Genomic DNA, 19002 nt, shown 5'->3' on the forward strand with positions numbered 1-19002 from the left:
TTTGTCTGTATAGTTATGTCTGTATAGGTATGTCTGTATCAGACTGTTGGAGACGTCTGCTTAATTATGTCTGTATCAGACTGATGGGGACGTCTGTATAGTTATGTCTGTATAGGTATGTCTGTATCAGACTGATGGAGACGTCTGTATAATTATGTCTGTATCAGACTGATGGGGACGTGTGTATAGTTATGTATGTATCAGACTGATGGGGACGTGTGTATAGTTATGTCTGTATAGTTATGTCTGTATCAGACTGATGGGGACGTCTGTATAGTTATGTCTGTATAGTTATGTCTGTATCAGAGTGATGGGGACGTCTGTATAGTTATGTCTGTATAGTTATGTCTGTATAGTTATGTCTGTATCAGAGTGATGGGGACGTCTGTATAGTTATGTCTGTATAGTTATGTCTGTATAGTTATGTCTGTATCAGAGTGATGGGGACGTCTGTATAGTTATGTCTGTACAGTTATGTCTGTATCAGACTGATGGGGACGTCTGTATAGTTATGTCTGTATAGTTATATCTGTATCAGAGTCATGGGGACGTCTGTATAGTTATGTCTGTATAGTTATGTCTGTATAGGTATGTCTGTATCAGAGTGATGGGGACGTCTGTATAGTTATGTCTGTATAGTTATGTCTGTATCAGACTGATGGGGACGTCTGTATAGTTATGTCTGTATAGTTATGTCTGTATAGTTATGTCTGTATCAGACTGATGGGGACGTCTGTATAGTTATGTCTGTATAATTATGTCTGTATCAGACTGATGGGGACGTCTGTATAGTTATGTCTGTATAGTTATGTCTGTATAGGTATGTCTGTATCAGACTGATGGGGACGTCTGTATAGTTATGTCTGTATAGTTATGTCTGTATAGGTATGTCTGTATCAGAGTGATGGGGACGTCTGTATAGTTATGTCTGTATCAGAGTGATGGGGACATCTGTATAGTTATGTCTGTATAGTTATGTCTGTATCAGAGTGATGGGGACGTCTGTATAGTTATGTCTGTATAGGTATGTCTGTATCAGACTGATGGGGACGTCTGTATAGTTATGTCTGTATCAGAGTGATGGGGACGTGTGTATAGTTATGTCTGTATAGTTATGTCTGTATCAGACTGATGGGGACGTCTGTATAGTTATGTCTGTATAGTTATGTCTGTATCAGACTGATTGGGACGTCTGTATAGTTATGTCTGTATAGTTATGTCTGTATCAGAGTGATGGGGACGTCTGTATAGTTATGTCTGTATAGTTATGTCTGTATCAGAGTGATGGGGACGTCTGTATAGTTATGTCTGTATAGTTATGTCTGTATAGTTATGTCTGTATCAGAGTGATGGGGACGTCTGTATAGTTATGTCTGTACAGTTATGTCTGTATCAGACTGATGGGGACGTCTGTATAGTTATGTCTGTATAGTTATATCTGTATCAGAGTCATGGGGACGTCTGTATAGTTATGTCTGTATAGTTATGTCTGTATAGTTATGTCTGTATAGTTATGTCTGTATCAGACTGATGGGGATGTCTGTATAGTTATGTCTGAATCAGACTGATGGAGACGTCTGTTTAGTTATGTCTGTATAGTTATGTCTGTATCAGATTGATGGGGACATGTGTATAGTTATGTCTGTATCAGACTGATGGAGACGTCTGTTTAGTTATGTCTGTATAGTTATGTCTGTATATTTATGTCTGTATCAGATTGATGGGGACGTCTGTATAGTTATGTCTGTATAGGTATGTCTGTATCAGACTGATGGGGACGTCTGTATATTTATGTCTGTATCTGACTGAAGGGGACATCTGTATAGTTTTGTCTGTATAGTTATGTCTGTATAGGTATGTCTGTATCAGACTGTTGGAGACGTCTGCTTAATTATGTCTGTATCAGACTGATGGGGACGTCTGTATAGTTATGTCTGTATAGGTATGTCTGTATCAGACTGATGGAGACGTCTGTATAATTATGTCTGTATCAGACTGATGGGGACGTGTGTATAGTTATGTATGTATCAGACTGATGGGGACGTGTGTATAGTTATGTCTGTATAGTTATGTCTGTATCAGACTGATGGGGACGTCTGTATAGTTATGTCTGTATAGTTATGTCTGTATCAGACTGATGGGGACGTCTGTATATTTATGTCTGTATCTGACTGAAGGGGACATCTGTATAGTTTTGTCTGTATAGTTATGTCTGTATAGGTATGTCTGTATCAGACTGTTGGAGACGTCTGCTTAATTATGTCTGTATCAGACTGATGGGGACGTCTGTATAGTTATGTCTGTATAGGTATGTCTGTATCAGACTGATGGAGACGTCTGTATAATTATGTCTGTATCAGACTGATGGGGACGTGTGTATAGTTATGTATGTATCAGACTGATGGGGACGTGTGTATAGTTATGTCTGTATAGTTATGTCTGTATCAGACTGATGGGGACGTCTGTATAGTTATGTCTGTATAGTTATGTCTGTATCAGAGTGATGGGGACGTCTGTATAGTTATGTCTGTATAGTTATGTCTGTATAGTTATGTCTGTATCAGAGTGATGGGGACGTCTGTATAGTTATGTCTGTATAGTTATGTCTGTATAGTTATGTCTGTATCAGAGTGATGGGGACGTCTGTATAGTTATGTCTGTACAGTTATGTCTGTATCAGACTGATGGGGACGTCTGTATAGTTATGTCTGTATAGTTATATCTGTATCAGAGTCATGGGGACGTCTGTATAGTTATGTCTGTATAGTTATGTCTGTATAGGTATGTCTGTATCAGAGTGATGGGGACGTCTGTATAGTTATGTCTGTATAGTTATGTCTGTATCAGACTGATGGGGACGTCTGTATAGTTATGTCTGTATAGTTATGTCTGTATAGTTATGTCTGTATCAGACTGATGGGGACGTCTGTATAGTTATGTCTGTATAATTATGTCTGTATCAGACTGATGGGGACGTCTGTATAGTTATGTCTGTATAGTTATGTCTGTATAGGTATGTCTGTATCAGACTGATGGGGACGTCTGTATAGTTATGTCTGTATAGTTATGTCTGTATAGGTATGTCTGTATCAGAGTGATGGGGACGTCTGTATAGTTATGTCTGTATCAGAGTGATGGGGACATCTGTATAGTTATGTCTGTATAGTTATGTCTGTATCAGAGTGATGGGGACGTCTGTATAGTTATGTCTGTATAGGTATGTCTGTATCAGACTGATGGGGACGTCTGTATAGTTATGTCTGTATCAGAGTGATGGGGACGTGTGTATAGTTATGTCTGTATAGTTATGTCTGTATCAGACTGATGGGGACGTCTGTATAGTTATGTCTGTATAGTTATGTCTGTATCAGACTGATTGGGACGTCTGTATAGTTATGTCTGTATAGTTATGTCTGTATCAGAGTGATGGGGACGTCTGTATAGTTATGTCTGTATAGTTATGTCTGTATCAGAGTGATGGGGACGTCTGTATAGTTATGTCTGTATAGTTATGTCTGTATAGTTATGTCTGTATCAGAGTGATGGGGACGTCTGTATAGTTATGTCTGTACAGTTATGTCTGTATCAGACTGATGGGGACGTCTGTATAGTTATGTCTGTATAGTTATATCTGTATCAGAGTCATGGGGACGTCTGTATAGTTATGTCTGTATAGTTATGTCTGTATAGTTATGTCTGTATAGTTATGTCTGTATCAGACTGATGGGGACGTCTGTATAGTTGGTTTTTTTTTCGTTTCCGTATCGTGAGACAGTGACTTCACCATACAGATGTTGCCGTGAGACAGTGACTTCACCATACAGATGTTGCCGTGAGACAGTGACTTCACCATACAGATATTGCCGTGAGACAGTGACTTCACCATACAGATGTTGCCGTGAGACAGTGACTTCACCATACAGATGTTGCCGTGAGACAGTGACTTCACCATACAGATATTGCCGTGAGACAGTGACTTCACCATACAGATATACAGATACAGATGTTGCCGTGAGACAGTGACTTCACCATACAGATATTGCCGTGAGACAGTGACTTCACCATACAGATATTGCCGTGAGACAGTGACTTCACCATACAGATGTTGCCGTGAGACAGTGACTTCACCATACAGATGTTGCCGTGAGACAGTGACTTCACCATACAGATGTTGCCGTGAGACAGTGACTTCACCATACAGATGTTGCCGTGAGACAGTGACTTCACCATACAGATGTTGCCGTGAGACAGTGACTTCACCATACAGATATTGCCGTGAGACAGTGACTTCACCATACAGATATTGCCGTGAGACAGTGACTTCACCATACAGATATTGCCGTGAGACAGTGACTTCACCATACAGATATTGCCGTGAGACAGTGACTTCACCATACAGATATTGCCGTTGCCATACAGATAGACAGTGACTTCACCATACAGATATTGCCGTGAGACAGTGACTTCACCATACAGATATTGCCGTGAGACAGTGACTTCACCATACAGATGTTGCCGTGAGACAGTGACTTCACCATACAGATATTGCCGTGAGACAGTGACTTCACCATACAGATATTGCCGTGAGACAGTGACTTCACCATACAGATATTGCCGTGAGACAGTGACTTCACCATACAGATGTTGCCGTGAGACAGTGACTTCACCATACAGATATTGCCGTGAGACAGTGACTTCACCATACAGATATTGCCGTGAGACAGTGACTTCACCATACAGATATTGCCGTGAGACAGTGACTTCACCATACAGATATTGCCGTGAGACAGTGACTTCACCATACAGATATTGCCGTGAGACAGTGACTTCACCATACAGATATTGCCGTGAGACAGTGACTTCACCATACAGATGTTGCCGTGAGACAGTGACTTCACCATACAGATATTGCCGTGAGACAGTGACTTCACCATACAGATGTTGCCGTGAGACAGTGACTTCACCATACAGATATTGCCGTGAGACAGTGACTTCACCATACAGATGTTGCCGTGAGACAGTGACTTCACCATACAGATATTGCCGTGAGACAGTGACTTCACCATACAGATATTGCCGTGAGACAGTGACTTCACCATACAGATATTGCCGTGAGACAGTGACACCATACAGATGTTGAGACATTGAGACAACTGATTTGAAGTACCGTAAGATTTCAAAAGTGTGACTGTTCGATAGAAAGAATTGTAACTTACCTCTGAATTCTTTAGATTTTCTGGAGATTGTACAAAATATGAGTCCATAGGCCGCTATCATAATTCCAAGGGGGATCAAAAATTGCACGAAGAGACAGAAGATATTGTACATCCACTTGTATTGAGGATGAGGATAGGACGCAATATCCACACATTGATAAAAGTCTTCCCTAAACGGTCCTCTTAACACGCTAAAAATGAACAGCTGAAAAATACAAAAAAGAAATCACAATATCAGCAGAAATTTTTGATAAAATTATCCAATAAATGATGCTTGTTATTACTGAAGTAATACTTCCAGCAATGAATTTAATAAAAACTAGCTTGTTACATCATCTAATATGTAAAACATATCTTAAGTGTAAATATTGTTTAATATTTAGCAAATAAAACTGTGCATTATTTTCAGTATTATAATGTCAAGTGAATATGTTCCACAAAGGTTTAAGGAAGGAATAGTGATACCATTTTTCAAAGGTGGGAATAAAAATCATTCCGACCCAACTAGTTATCGCGGAATAACGCTGGCATCTTCCATCGGAAAGGATTGAGAAATGGATTATACAGAACAAGGTTGATTTTCCACATTCTCTACAGTTTGGATTTAGAAAAAATATGGGAGCGATCCCAGCTATCTTCATGTTAAAAGAAATAATGTCCTTCTATGCCGAATGGAAATCTTCGCTTTACATCGCTTTTTTAGATAACGAGAAGGCGTTTGATAGGGTATGGCTGAATGGTCTCTTTTATAAAATGTATGAACTTGGTATACGCTGCCGGATGTGGAAAATTATCTTCAACTCTTAAATGTACACAAAAGTATGTATTCGACTAAAGGGAGAGCTAAGCAACTTCGTACACGTGACGCGCGTTGTCGGTCAGGGAAATGTTCTCAGCGCTTTCATGTTTAAACTGTATATTGACGGATTGATGAAGGCTATATATGAAACAAAATGTGGCATAAAAATTGTGGATAGACATATACCTGGTATTTTACTTGCTGATGACACCTGTCTGATATCTTCTAGTGAAAACGGTTTACAAAACTTAATTGAAACATCAAGAATGTATGCCTTCAAATGGCAATTGAAATAAAACGCGTCTAAGAGTGCTATAGTCGTGTTTAACAACAGAAACCAAGCTGCAAAATATGATTTCTCAATGGGAGAAAATAGAATAGAAACAAAGGAAAGTGTGATATACGCAGGAACTGTCATATCCAACATTAATCCTGTAAATAAATGCCTGGACAGGGCTTGCAAAAAACTACAAAGATCATTTCATTCTCTTCGAGATGTCGGTCTTCGATTTGGAGAAATTACACCGATAGCGTCTTCTCTTATCTGGAAACGTGTCATTTTACCCGCCAGCATGTATGCGTGTGAGACGTGGGGAGTAGCGTGCGACAGAAGTTTGGACAAACTTGAGGTAACCCAACGGAAGTGCTGTCGAATCCTTCAAGGATTTGACAAAAATTCCCCGTCAGAGAGTACCATTGAAACTCCTGGAATTTGTAGGCTGACACACTTCATAGATAAGTACCGATTACTGTTTTTTGTAAGACTGTGTTTGACAGATATCACCAAAATACACAAACAGTTGTTTAATTTCAACATAGGAATGTTTCTGATTTTTGGATTATTCGAATGCACGGACATCTTTCGAACACTGACTACTACGGACATGTGCAGAGAATTTGGATTTCTTGGGAAACTTGGAGCACTACCTATAACAAAGTGTTTGTGACTATCAGATCACGTGGTGCTATACTCACTATCAGATCACGTGGTGATATACTCACTATCAGATCACGTGGTGATATACTCACTATCAGATCACGTGGTGATATACTCACTATCAGATCACGTGATGATATATTGTCAATTTGTTATTTTCCTGAAACATAAATCATTATCATTTTTACAATGATATGAATATGGATAATTTAGATAATTGAAGGACAGCAATAACGGATTTCTAATTTCTATTAAAGCCAGGGAAACGCCATTAATATAGAAAAAATACTAGGCATAATCTAACATTTTCATCAAGTTGAAAAATAAATATGTAGTTGATCACTAGGTAAAACTGAAAAAGAATTAAATTACTAAACGGACTACCAAAATACGTCAGGGTTAACAGTGTTAGAATTTGTTTCTAAAACATAACACTATATCTTCAATCAATCATCACCATATCCTATACTAGTGGACGTACCCGTGACAGGGTGACGACACCAAATCAGCCACCATACCCTGTACTAGTGGACGTACCTGTGACAGGGTGACGACACCAAATCAGCCACCATACCCTGTACTAGTGGACGTACCCGTGACAGGGTGACGACACCAAATCAGCCACCATACCCTGTACTAGTGAACGTACCCGTGACAGGGTGACGACACCAAATCAGCCACCATACCCTGTACTAGTGAACGTACCCGTGACAGGGTGACGACACCAAATCAGCCACCATACCCTGTACTAGTGGACGTACCCGTGACAGGGTGACGACACCAAATCAGCCACCATACCCTGTACTAGTGAACGTACCCGTGACAGGGTGACGACACCAAATCAGCCACCATACCCTGTACTAGTGAACGTTCCCGTGACAGGGTGACGACACCAGATCAGCCACCATACCCTGTACTAGTGAACGTACCCGTGACAGGGTGACGACACCAGATCAGCCACCATACCCTGTACTAGTGGACGTACCCGTGACAGGGTGACGACACCAAATCAGCCACCATACCCTGTACTAGTGGACGTACCCGTGACAGGGTGACGACACCAGATCAGCCACCATACCCTATACTAGTGGACGTACCCGTGACAGGGTGACGACACCAAATCAGCCACCATACCCTATACTAGTGGACGTACCCGTGACAGGGTGACGACACCAAATCAGCCACCATACCCTATACTAGTGGACGTACCCGTGACAGGGTGACGACACCAAATCAGCCACCATACCCTGTACTAGTGGACGTACCCGTGACAGGGTGACGACACCAAATCAGCCACCATACCCTGTACTAGTGGACGTACCCGTGACAGGGTGACGACACCAAATCAGCCACCATACCCTGTACTAGTGAACGTACCCGTGACAGGGTGACGACACCAGATCAGCCACCATACCCTGTACTAGTGGACGTACCCGTGACAGGGTGACGACACCAAATCAGCCACCATACCCTGTACTAGTGGACGTACCCGTGACAGGGTGACGACACCAGATCAGCCACCATACCCTGTACTAGTGAACGTACCCGTGACAGGGTGACGACACCAGATCAGCCACCATAGCCTGTACTAGTGAACGTACCCGTGACAGGGTGACGACACCAGATCAGCCACCATACCCTGTACTAGTGAACGTACCCGTGACAGGGTGACGACACCAGATCAGCCACCATACCCTGTACTAGTGAACGTACCGGTGACAAGGTGACGACAACAGATAGGCCACCATACCCTATACTGGTGGACGTACCCGTGACAAGGTGACGACACCAGATCAGCCACCATATCCTATACTGGTGAACGTACCCGTGACAGGGTGGCGACACCAGATCAGCCACCATACCCTATACCAGTGAACGTACCCGTGACAGGTTGGCGACACCAGATCAGCCACCATACCTTATACTAGTTAACGTACCCGTGACAAACTGACGACACCAGATCAGCCACCATACCCTGTACTAGTGGACGTACTCGTGACACGGTGACGACACTAGATCAGCCACCATACCCAATACCAGTGGACGTACCCGTGACACGGTGACGACACCAGATCATCTACCATACCCTGTACTAGTGGACGTACCGTGACACGGTGACGACACCAGATCACCCACCATACCCTATACTAGTGAACGTACCCGTGACTAGGTGACGAAACCAGATCACCCACCATACCCTATACTAGTGGACGTACCCGTGACAAGGTGACGACACCAAATCAGCCACCATACCCTATACCAGTGGACGTACCCGTGACAGGGTGACGACACTAGATCAGCCACCATACCCAATACCAGTGGACGTACCCGTGACACGGTGACGACACCAAATCAGCCACCATACCCTATACCAGTGGACGTACCCGTGATTAGGTGACGACACCAGATCAGCCACCATACCCTGTACTAGTGGACGTACCCGTGACAGGGTGACGACACCAGATCAGCCACCATACCCTGTACTAGTGAACGTACTCGTGACAGGGTGACGACACCAGATCAGCCACCATACCCTGTACTAGTGAACGTACCGGTGACAAGGTGACGACAACAGAATGGCCACCATACCCTATACTGGTGGACGTACCCGTGACAAGGTGACGACACCAGATCACCCATCATACCCTGTACTAGTGGACGTATAGGAGAGAACGTTGCTCATAGATAATAATTCAATGTACAACACAGTGAAACATACATACATTAATTGATCTATTGACATTTTCTCTAAATTTCTCAACGTTAACTTTCCAAAATGAAGGTTTTATTTCTCTATAGAGCGCTGCGTTTAACTACTCCTATCATGGGAAGGATAGAAACAATAGTAGATGTAGGTTTTAACACAGATTTTATATGACAACTGTTTTTTTTTAAATAAAAATATGTTCTTTTCCAGCGCTATATTTTCATAAGAATAAATGTTGTAGTTTTTTATGGCGAGCAGGACTTTTCCTAATTTAAATGCTGAACTGAAATCTGCTTCCGTCATCACCAGGACGTGCACTACCACAATGACGTCTTAAGTTCCTTCAATCAGTGTTACTTGTATAGTGCTGCACTCTTGTTAATAGACAAAACCTTGTAAAATACCAGTCTGGTTTCCCCTTGAGATGGAAATGACAATCTAAAACAGACATACTTGAATGACTGATAATATACAGAATAGCAATGTGATTACATAATTGCCATTTCCTGAAATTCCCACTAAAAACTCCTTATATAATTGCAGTATTTAGTGGTAAGGACTGTATTACAACTACTTACATTATTGTAATAATTATTACATTAACGGTGAGGACTGCGTTACAATACTACCACTATTGTGATAATGATTACTCTCCATCCGGCTGTTTCCGTGTCTTAATGATTACTCTCCATCCGGCTGTTTCCGTGTCTTAATGATTACTCTCCATCCGGCTGTTTCCGTGTCTTAATGATTAAGTTTCAATTAAACTTGGTGAACAGATTGATAATAGGAAAAGGTAAGGTAGGTGAAGATTTGAGCTGATGTTAGTATCTATTTAGCGAATATGAAAATTATAAAAAATATCACCATCCTACATTGTATTATTATTGTATTATTATACAATGTAAAGGTCTTGTTCTTCCCGTGATCTGCAAAATGATCGCGAGATCTGATTTTTGCAAGTTCTTGTTTCTTTGGTTCCATTGCTATGAATTTTCGCTCTGTGAAATTTTTCGCAGAAAAGTTACCTCGGAAATTGCAAAAATCATAACCTGCAAAAAGTACTACATTTACGTTAATCGAGCTGTAAGACTGTCGCGTCATGTTGATCATTTAATTATAATTTTTTGGGCTGTAAGACTGTCGCGTCATGTTGATCATTTAATTATAATTTTTGGGCTGTAAGACTGTCGCGTCATGTTGATCATTTAATTATAATTTTTTGGGCTGTAAGACTGTCGCGTCAGTTGATCATTTAATTATAAATTTTTGGGCTGTAAGACTGTCGCGTCATGTTGATCATTTAATTATAAATTTTTGGGCTGTAAGACTGTCGCGTCATGTTGATCATTTAATTATAATTTTTGGGCTGTAAGACTGTCGCGTCATGTTGATCATTTAATTATAAATTTTTGGGCTGTAAGACTGTCGCGTCATGTTGATCATTTAATTATAAATTTTTGGGCTGTAAGACTGTCGCGTCATGTTGATCATTTAATTATAAATTTTTGGGCTGTAAGACTGTCGCGTCATGTTGATCATTTAATTATAAATTTTTGGGCTGTAAGACTGTCGCGTCATGTTGATCATTTAATTATAAATTTTTGGGCTGTAAGACTGTCGCGTCATGTTGATCATTTAATTGATAAATTTTTGGGCTGTAAGACTGTCGCGTCATGTTGATCATTTAATTATAATTTTTGGGCTGTAAGACTCGCGTCATGTTGATCATTTAATTATAAATTTTTGGGCTGTAAGACTGTCGCGTCATGTTGATCATTTAATTATCATTTAATTTTTGGGCTGTAAGACTGTCGCGTCATGTTGATCATTTAATTATAAATTTTTGGGCTGTAAGACTGTCGCGTCATGTTGATCATTTAATTATAAATTTTTGGGCTGTAAGACTGTCGCGTCATGTTGATCATTTAATTATAAATTTTTGGGCTGTAAGACTGTCGCGTCATGTTGATCATTTAATTATAAATTTTTTTTGGGCTGTAAGACTGTCGCGTCATGTTGATCATTTAATTATAAATTTTTGGGCTGTAAGACTGTCGCGTCATGTTGATCATTTAATTGATAAATTTTTGGGCTGTAAGACTGTCACGTCATGTTGATCATTTAATTATAAATTTTTGGGCTGTAAGACTGTCGCGTCATGTTGATCATTTAATTATAATTTTTGGGCTGTAAGACTGTCGCGTCATGTTGATCATTTAATTATAAATTTTTGGGCTGTAAGACTGTCGCGTCATGTTGATCATTTAATTATAAATTTTTGGGCTGTAAGACTGTCGCGTCATGTTGATCATTTAATTATAAATTTTTGGGCTGTAAGACTGTCGCGTCATGTTGATCATTTAATTGATAAATTTTTGGGCTGTAAGACTGTCGCGTCATGTTGATCATTTAATTATAAATTTTTGGGCTGTAAGACTGTCGCGTCATGTTGATCATTTAATTATAAATTTTTGGGCTGTAAGACTGTCGCGTCATGTTGATCATTTAATTATAAATTTTTGGGCTGTAAGACTGTCGCGTCATGTTGATCATTTAATTATAAATTTTTGGGCTGTGATCATGTCATTTAATTATAATTTTTTGGGCTGTAAGACTGTCTCGTCATGTTGATCATTTAATTATAAATTTTTGGGCTGTAAGACTGTCGCGTCATGTTGATCATTTAATTATAATTTTTGGGCTGTAAGACTGTCTCGTCATGTTGATCATTTAATTATAATTTTTGGGCTGTAAGACTGTCGCGTCATGTTGATCATTTAATTATAATTTTTGGGCTGTAAGACTGTCGCGTCATGTTGATCATTTAATTTAATTATAATTTTTGGGCTGTAAGACTGTCGCGTCATGTTGATCATTTAATTATAATTTTTGGGCTGTAAGACTGTCGCGTCATGTTGATCATTTAATTATAATTTTTGGGCTGTAAGACTGTCGCGTCATGTTGATCATTTAATTATAATTTTTGGGCTGTAAGACTGTCGCGTCATGTTGATCATTTAATTATAATTTTTGGGCTGTAAGACTGTCGCGTCATGTTGATCATTTAATTGATAAATTTTTGGGCTGTAAGACTGTCGCGTCATGTTGATCATTTAATTATAATTTTTGGGCTGTAAGACTGTCGCGTCATGTTGATCATTTAATTATAATTTTTGGGCTGTAAGACTGTCGCGTCATGTTGATCATTTAATTATAATTTTTGGACTGTAAGACTGTCGCGTCATGTTGATCATTTAATTATAATTTTTGGACTGTAAGACTGTCGCGTCATGTTGATCATTTAATTATAATTTTCGCGTCATGTTGATCATTTAATTATAATTTTTGGGCTGTAAGACTGTCGCGTCATGTTGATCATTTAATTATAATTTTTGGGCTGTAAGACTGTCGCGTCATGTTGATCATTTAATTATAATTTTTGGGCTGTAAGACTGTCGCGTCATGTTGATCATTTAATTATAATTTTTGGGCTGTAAGACTGTCGCGTCATGTTGATCATTTAATTATAATTTTTGGGCTGTAAGACTGTCGCGTCATGTTGATCATTTAATTATAAATTTTTGGGCTGTAAGACTGTAAGACGCGTCATGTTGATCATTTAATTATAATTTTTGGGCTGTAAGACTGTCGCGTCATGTTGATCATTTAATTATAAATTTTGGGCTGTAAGACTGTCGCGTCATGTTGATCATTTAATTCATAAATAAATTTTTGGGCTGTAAGACTGTCGCGTCATGTTGATCATTTAATTATAAATTTTTGGGCTGTAAGACTGTCGCGTCATGTTGATCATTTAATTATAAATTTTTGGGCTGTAAGACTGTCGATCATTTAATTATAAATTTTTCATGTTGATCATTTAATTATAAATTTTTGGGCTGTAAGACTGTCTCGTCATGTTGATCATTTAATTATAATTTTTGGACTGTAAGACTGTCGCGTCATGTTGATCATTTAATTATAAATTTTTGGACTGTAAGACTGTCGCGTCATGTTGATCATTTAATTATAATTTTTGGGCTGTAAGACTGTCGCGTCATGTTGATCATTTAATTATAATTTTTGGGCTGTAAGACTGTCGCGTCATGTTGATCATTTAATTATAATTTTTTGGGCTGTAAGACTGTCGCGTCATGTTGATCATTTAATTATAATTTTTGGGCTGTAAGACTGTCGCGTCATGTTGATCATTTAATTATAATTTTTGGGCTGTAAGACTGTCGCGTCATGTTGATCATTTAATTATAATTTTTGGGCTGTAAGACTGTCGCGTCATGTTGATCATTTAATTATAATTTTTTGGGCTGTAAGACTGTCGCGTCATGTTGATCATTTAATTATAAATTTTTGGGCTGTAAGACTGTCGCGTCATGTTGATCATTTAATTATAATTTTTGGGCTGTAAGACTGTCGCGTCATGTTGATCATTTAATTATAATTTTTGGGCTGTAAGACTGTCGCGTCATGTTGATCATTTAATTATAATTTTCGTCATGTTGATCATTTAATTATAATTTTTGGGCTGTAAGACTGTCGCGTCATGTTGATCATTTAATTATAATTTTTGGGCTGTAAGACTGTCGCGTCATGTTGATCATTTAATTATAATTTTTTTAAGACTGTCGCGTCATGTTGATCATTTAATTATAATTTTTGGGCTGTAAGACTGTCGCGTCATGTTGATCATTTAATTATAATTTTTGGGCTGTAAGACTGTCGCGTCATGTTGATCATTTAATTATAATTTTTGGGCTGTAAGACTGTCGCGTCATGTTGATCATTTAATTATAATTTTTGGGCTGTAAGACTGTCGCGTCATGTTGATCATTTAATTATAATTTTTGGGCTGTAAGACTGTCTCGTCATGTTGATCATTTAATTATAATTTTTGGGCTGTAAGACTGTCTCGTCATGTTGATCATTTAATTATAATTTTTGGGCTGTAAGACTGTCGCGTCATGTTGATCATTTAATTATAATTTTTGGGCTGTAAGACTGTCGCGTCATGTTGATCATTTAATTATAATTTTTGGGCTGTAAGACTGTCGCGTCATGTTGATCATTTAATTGATAAATTTTTGGGCTGTAAGACTGTCACGTCATGTTGACCATTTAAATATAAAATTTGACGTTTGTGACAATTGTGACAAAAATCTCTGGATGTAAATCATTACTTCAAAACTTTAAAGGAACTTGTACCATCACCAACAATTATTTTATCAATAACATCAAAAAGAATCCCAGCAAAACTCAAACAGTGTCCACAGTTATCGAACAACACTGCAGAATGAATGGTTATTCAGATAAACAAGATATTCCACATGTCTATAGCACAATATAAATACATTGTACAGCGTGTTGATTCTGTTGTTTACAAATCTTAATAATACACAGTAATCGTAACAAATAAATTTCTACAATACAAGAAACTGTTGGATTGCACAAAAACAGTTAATTACAAGTACCTATTATAAGGTGAATATTTTCAGACAATCGAATATTGAATTTTTATTCAATATTTCATTTGTGAAAAAAAAAATATAAAAATTCACCTTTAATAAAAAGAAATGCATTTCAAATTAAAAAAAATAAAGATCTGTTTATCTATTTGTTATGAGTGTGTACTTGTTGACATCAATGGCACGTGATCACTAGATTGGACGTTAGAAAACCTAGTCTTTCATATGTCACGGAGACTGGTACCGAAGTTAAAATACACACGTTAGAATCTGTAAGTGAAGTAACAACTGTGCTCTGGAAACTACCATTGGTGGGACTTGTAAATGTCAGCTTACATTAACAACGACCTCGACATGTCATCTACCAACTTTCAAGAGTGCAATAATGATCAACTCTACCTACAGAAATGGAAGATAAAACGGTCGTTGTGAACTAAACTGTTGAACAAAGAGAACATTCTGTTGTATGCAGTGCCTTCAATATAAATTTTAACTACTAGCGTTTAAGACTAAACAGTGAAGTTTGATCCATACATGTGAGCTGATATTCTAAAATTAATCAAACTTAAATTTCATCCGTGTTATAACTTATTTATATCATGTGACGTAATCAATCTGTAATGGCCGTTTCCTTGGTAACCATTCTATAATGTTACAGAACAATTTCTGCGATAAAGGGTCACAACATATTGAAAGTTATATCATACTGACAGTCGAAAGACGCATGGAGTACTGTGTCGTTATATTGTATACATAACTGACAGTCGAGGGACACATGAAGTACTGTATCGTTATATTGTATATATAACTATTGACAGTCGAGGGACAAATGAAGTACTGTAACGTTATATTGTATATATAACTGACAGTCGAGGGACACATGAAGTAATGTATCGTTATATGGTATATATAACTGACAGTGGAGGGACACATGGAGTACTGTATCGTTATATTGTATATATAACTGACAGTCGAGGGACACATGGAGTACTGTATCCTTATATTGTATATATAACTGACAGTGGAGGGACACATGGAGTACTGTGTCGTTATATTGTATATATAACTGACAGTGGAGGGACACATGGAGTACTGTATCGTTATATTGTATATATAACTGACAGTGGAGGGACACATGGAGTACTGTATCGTTATATGGTATATATATCTGACAGTCGAGGGACACATGAAGTACTGTAACGTTATATTGTATATATAACTGACAGTGGAGGGACACATGAAGTACTGTGTCGTTATATTGTATATATAACTATTGACAGTCGAAGGACACATGAAGTACTGTAACGTTATATTGTATATATAACTGACAGTCGAAGGACACATGAAGTACTGTAACGTTATATTGTATATATAACTATTGACAGTCGAAGGACACATGAAGTACTGTAACGTTATATTGTATATATAACTGACAGTGGAGGGACACATGAAGTACTGTAACGTTATATTGTATATATAACTGACAGTCGAGGGACACATAGAGTACTGTATCGTTATGTTGTATATATAACTGACAGTCGAAGGACACATGAAGTACTGTAACGTTATATTGTATATATAACTGACAGTCGAAGGACACATGAAGTACTGTAACGTTATATGGTATATATAACTGACAGTGGAGGGACACATGGAGTACTGTGTCGTTATATTGTATATATAACTGACAGTGGAGGGACACATGGAGTACTGTATCGTTATATTGTATATATCACTATTGACAGTCGAGGGACACATGGAGTACTGTATCGTTATATTGTATATATAACTGACAGTCGAAGGACACATGAAGTACTGTATCGTTATATGGTATATATAACTGACAGTCGAGGGACACATAGAGTACTGTATCGTTATATTGTATATATAACTAACAGTCGAGGGACACATGGAGTACTGTAACGTTATGTTGTATATATCACTATTGACTGTCGAGGGACACATAGAGTACTGTATCGTTATATTGTATATATAACTGACAGTGGAGGGACACATAGAGTACTGTATCGTTATATGGTATATATAACTGACAGTGGAGGGACACATGAAGTACTGTAATGTTATATTGTATATATAACTATTGACAGTCGAAGGACACATGAAGTACTGTAACGTTATATTGTATATATAACTGACAGTCGAAGGACACATGAAGTACTGTATCGTTATATTGTATATATAACTATTGACAGTCGAAGGACACATGAAGTACTGTAACGTTATATTGTATATATAACTATTGACAGTCGAAGGACACATGAAGTACTGTAACGTTATATTATATAACTGACAGTGGAGGGACACATGAAGTACTGTAACGCTATATTGTATATAAAACTATTGACAGTCGAAGGACACATGAAGTACTGTAACGTTATATTGTATATATAACTATTGACAGTCGAGGGACACATAGAGTACTGTATCGTTATATTGTATATATAACTGACAGTCGAGGGACACATAGAGTACTGTATCGTTATATTGTATATATAACTATTGACAGTCGAGGGACACATGGAGTACTGTGTCGTTATATTGTATATATAACTGACAGTCGAGGGACACATGAAGTACTGTATCGTTATATTGTATATATAACTATTGACAGTCGAGGGACACATGAAGTACTGTATCGTTATATTGTATATATAACTATTGACAGTCGAGGGACACATAGAGTACTGTATCGTTATATTGTATATATAACTGACAGTCGAAGGACACATGAAGTACTGTAACGTTATATTGTATATAAAACTATTGACAGTCGAAGGACACATGAAGTACTGTAACGTTATATTGTATATATAACTATTGACAGTCGAGGGACAAATGAAGTACTGTAACGTTATATTGTATATATAACTATTGACAGTCGAGGGACACATAGAGTACTGTATCGTTATATTGTATATATAACTGACAGTGGAGGGACACATGGAGTACTGTGTCGTTATATTGTATATATAACTGACAGTCGAGGGACACATGAAGTACTGTATCGTTATATTGTTTATATAACTATTGACAGTCGAGGGACACATGAAGTACTGTATCGTTATATTGTATATATAACTATTGACAGTCGAGGGACACATGGAGTACTGTGTCGTTATATTGTATATATAACTATTGACAGTCGAGGGACACATGAAGTACTGTAACGTTATATTGTATATATAACTATTGACAGTCGAGGGACACATGAAGTACTGTAACGTTATATTGTATATATAACTATTGACAGTCGAGGGACACATGAAGTACTGTAACGTTATATTGTATATATAACTATTGACAGTCGAGGGACACATGAAGTACTGTAACGTTATATTGTATATATAACTATTGACAGTCGAGGGACACATGAAGTACTGTAACGTTATATTGTATATATAACTATTGACAGTCGAGGGACACATGAAGTACTGTAACGTTATATTGTATATATAACTATTGACAGTCGAGGGACACATGAAGTACTGTAACGTTATATTGTATATATAACTATTGACAGTCGAGGGACACATGAAGTACTGTAACGTTATATTGTATATATAACTATTGACAGTCGAGGGACAAATGAAGTACTGTAACGTTATATTGTATATATAACTATTGACAGTCGAGGGACACATGAAGTACTGTAACGTTATATTGTATATATAACTATTGACAGTCGAGGGACAAATGAAGTACTGTAACGTTATATTGTATATATAACTATTGACAGTCGAGGGACAAATGAAGTACTGTAACGTTATATTGTATATATAACTATTGACAGTCGAGGGACACATGAAGTACTGTAACGCTATATTGTATATATAACTATT

General features: G+C 38.0%; 1 protein-coding gene across 1 annotated transcript in view; it reads right to left on the minus strand.

Annotated features, from left to right (window-relative positions):
• Positions 1-19002, minus strand: part of LOC132552093 (gonadotropin-releasing hormone receptor-like) — a 91078-nt gene that overhangs the window by 60235 nt on the left and 11841 nt on the right. Inside the window, exon 2 of the mRNA XM_060216235.1 lies at positions 5217-5421. Coding sequence (XP_060072218.1) covers positions 5217-5421 — 205 coding nt within the window. The remainder of the gene's footprint in view (positions 1-5216; positions 5422-19002) is intronic.

Source organism: Ylistrum balloti, unplaced genomic scaffold, assembly GCF_031769215.1.
Source record: "Ylistrum balloti isolate Yb309-2 unplaced genomic scaffold, AGI_CSIRO_Ybal_v1 Utg370236, whole genome shotgun sequence".
Classification (NCBI taxonomy): Eukaryota; Metazoa; Mollusca; class Bivalvia; order Pectinida; family Pectinidae; genus Ylistrum; species Ylistrum balloti.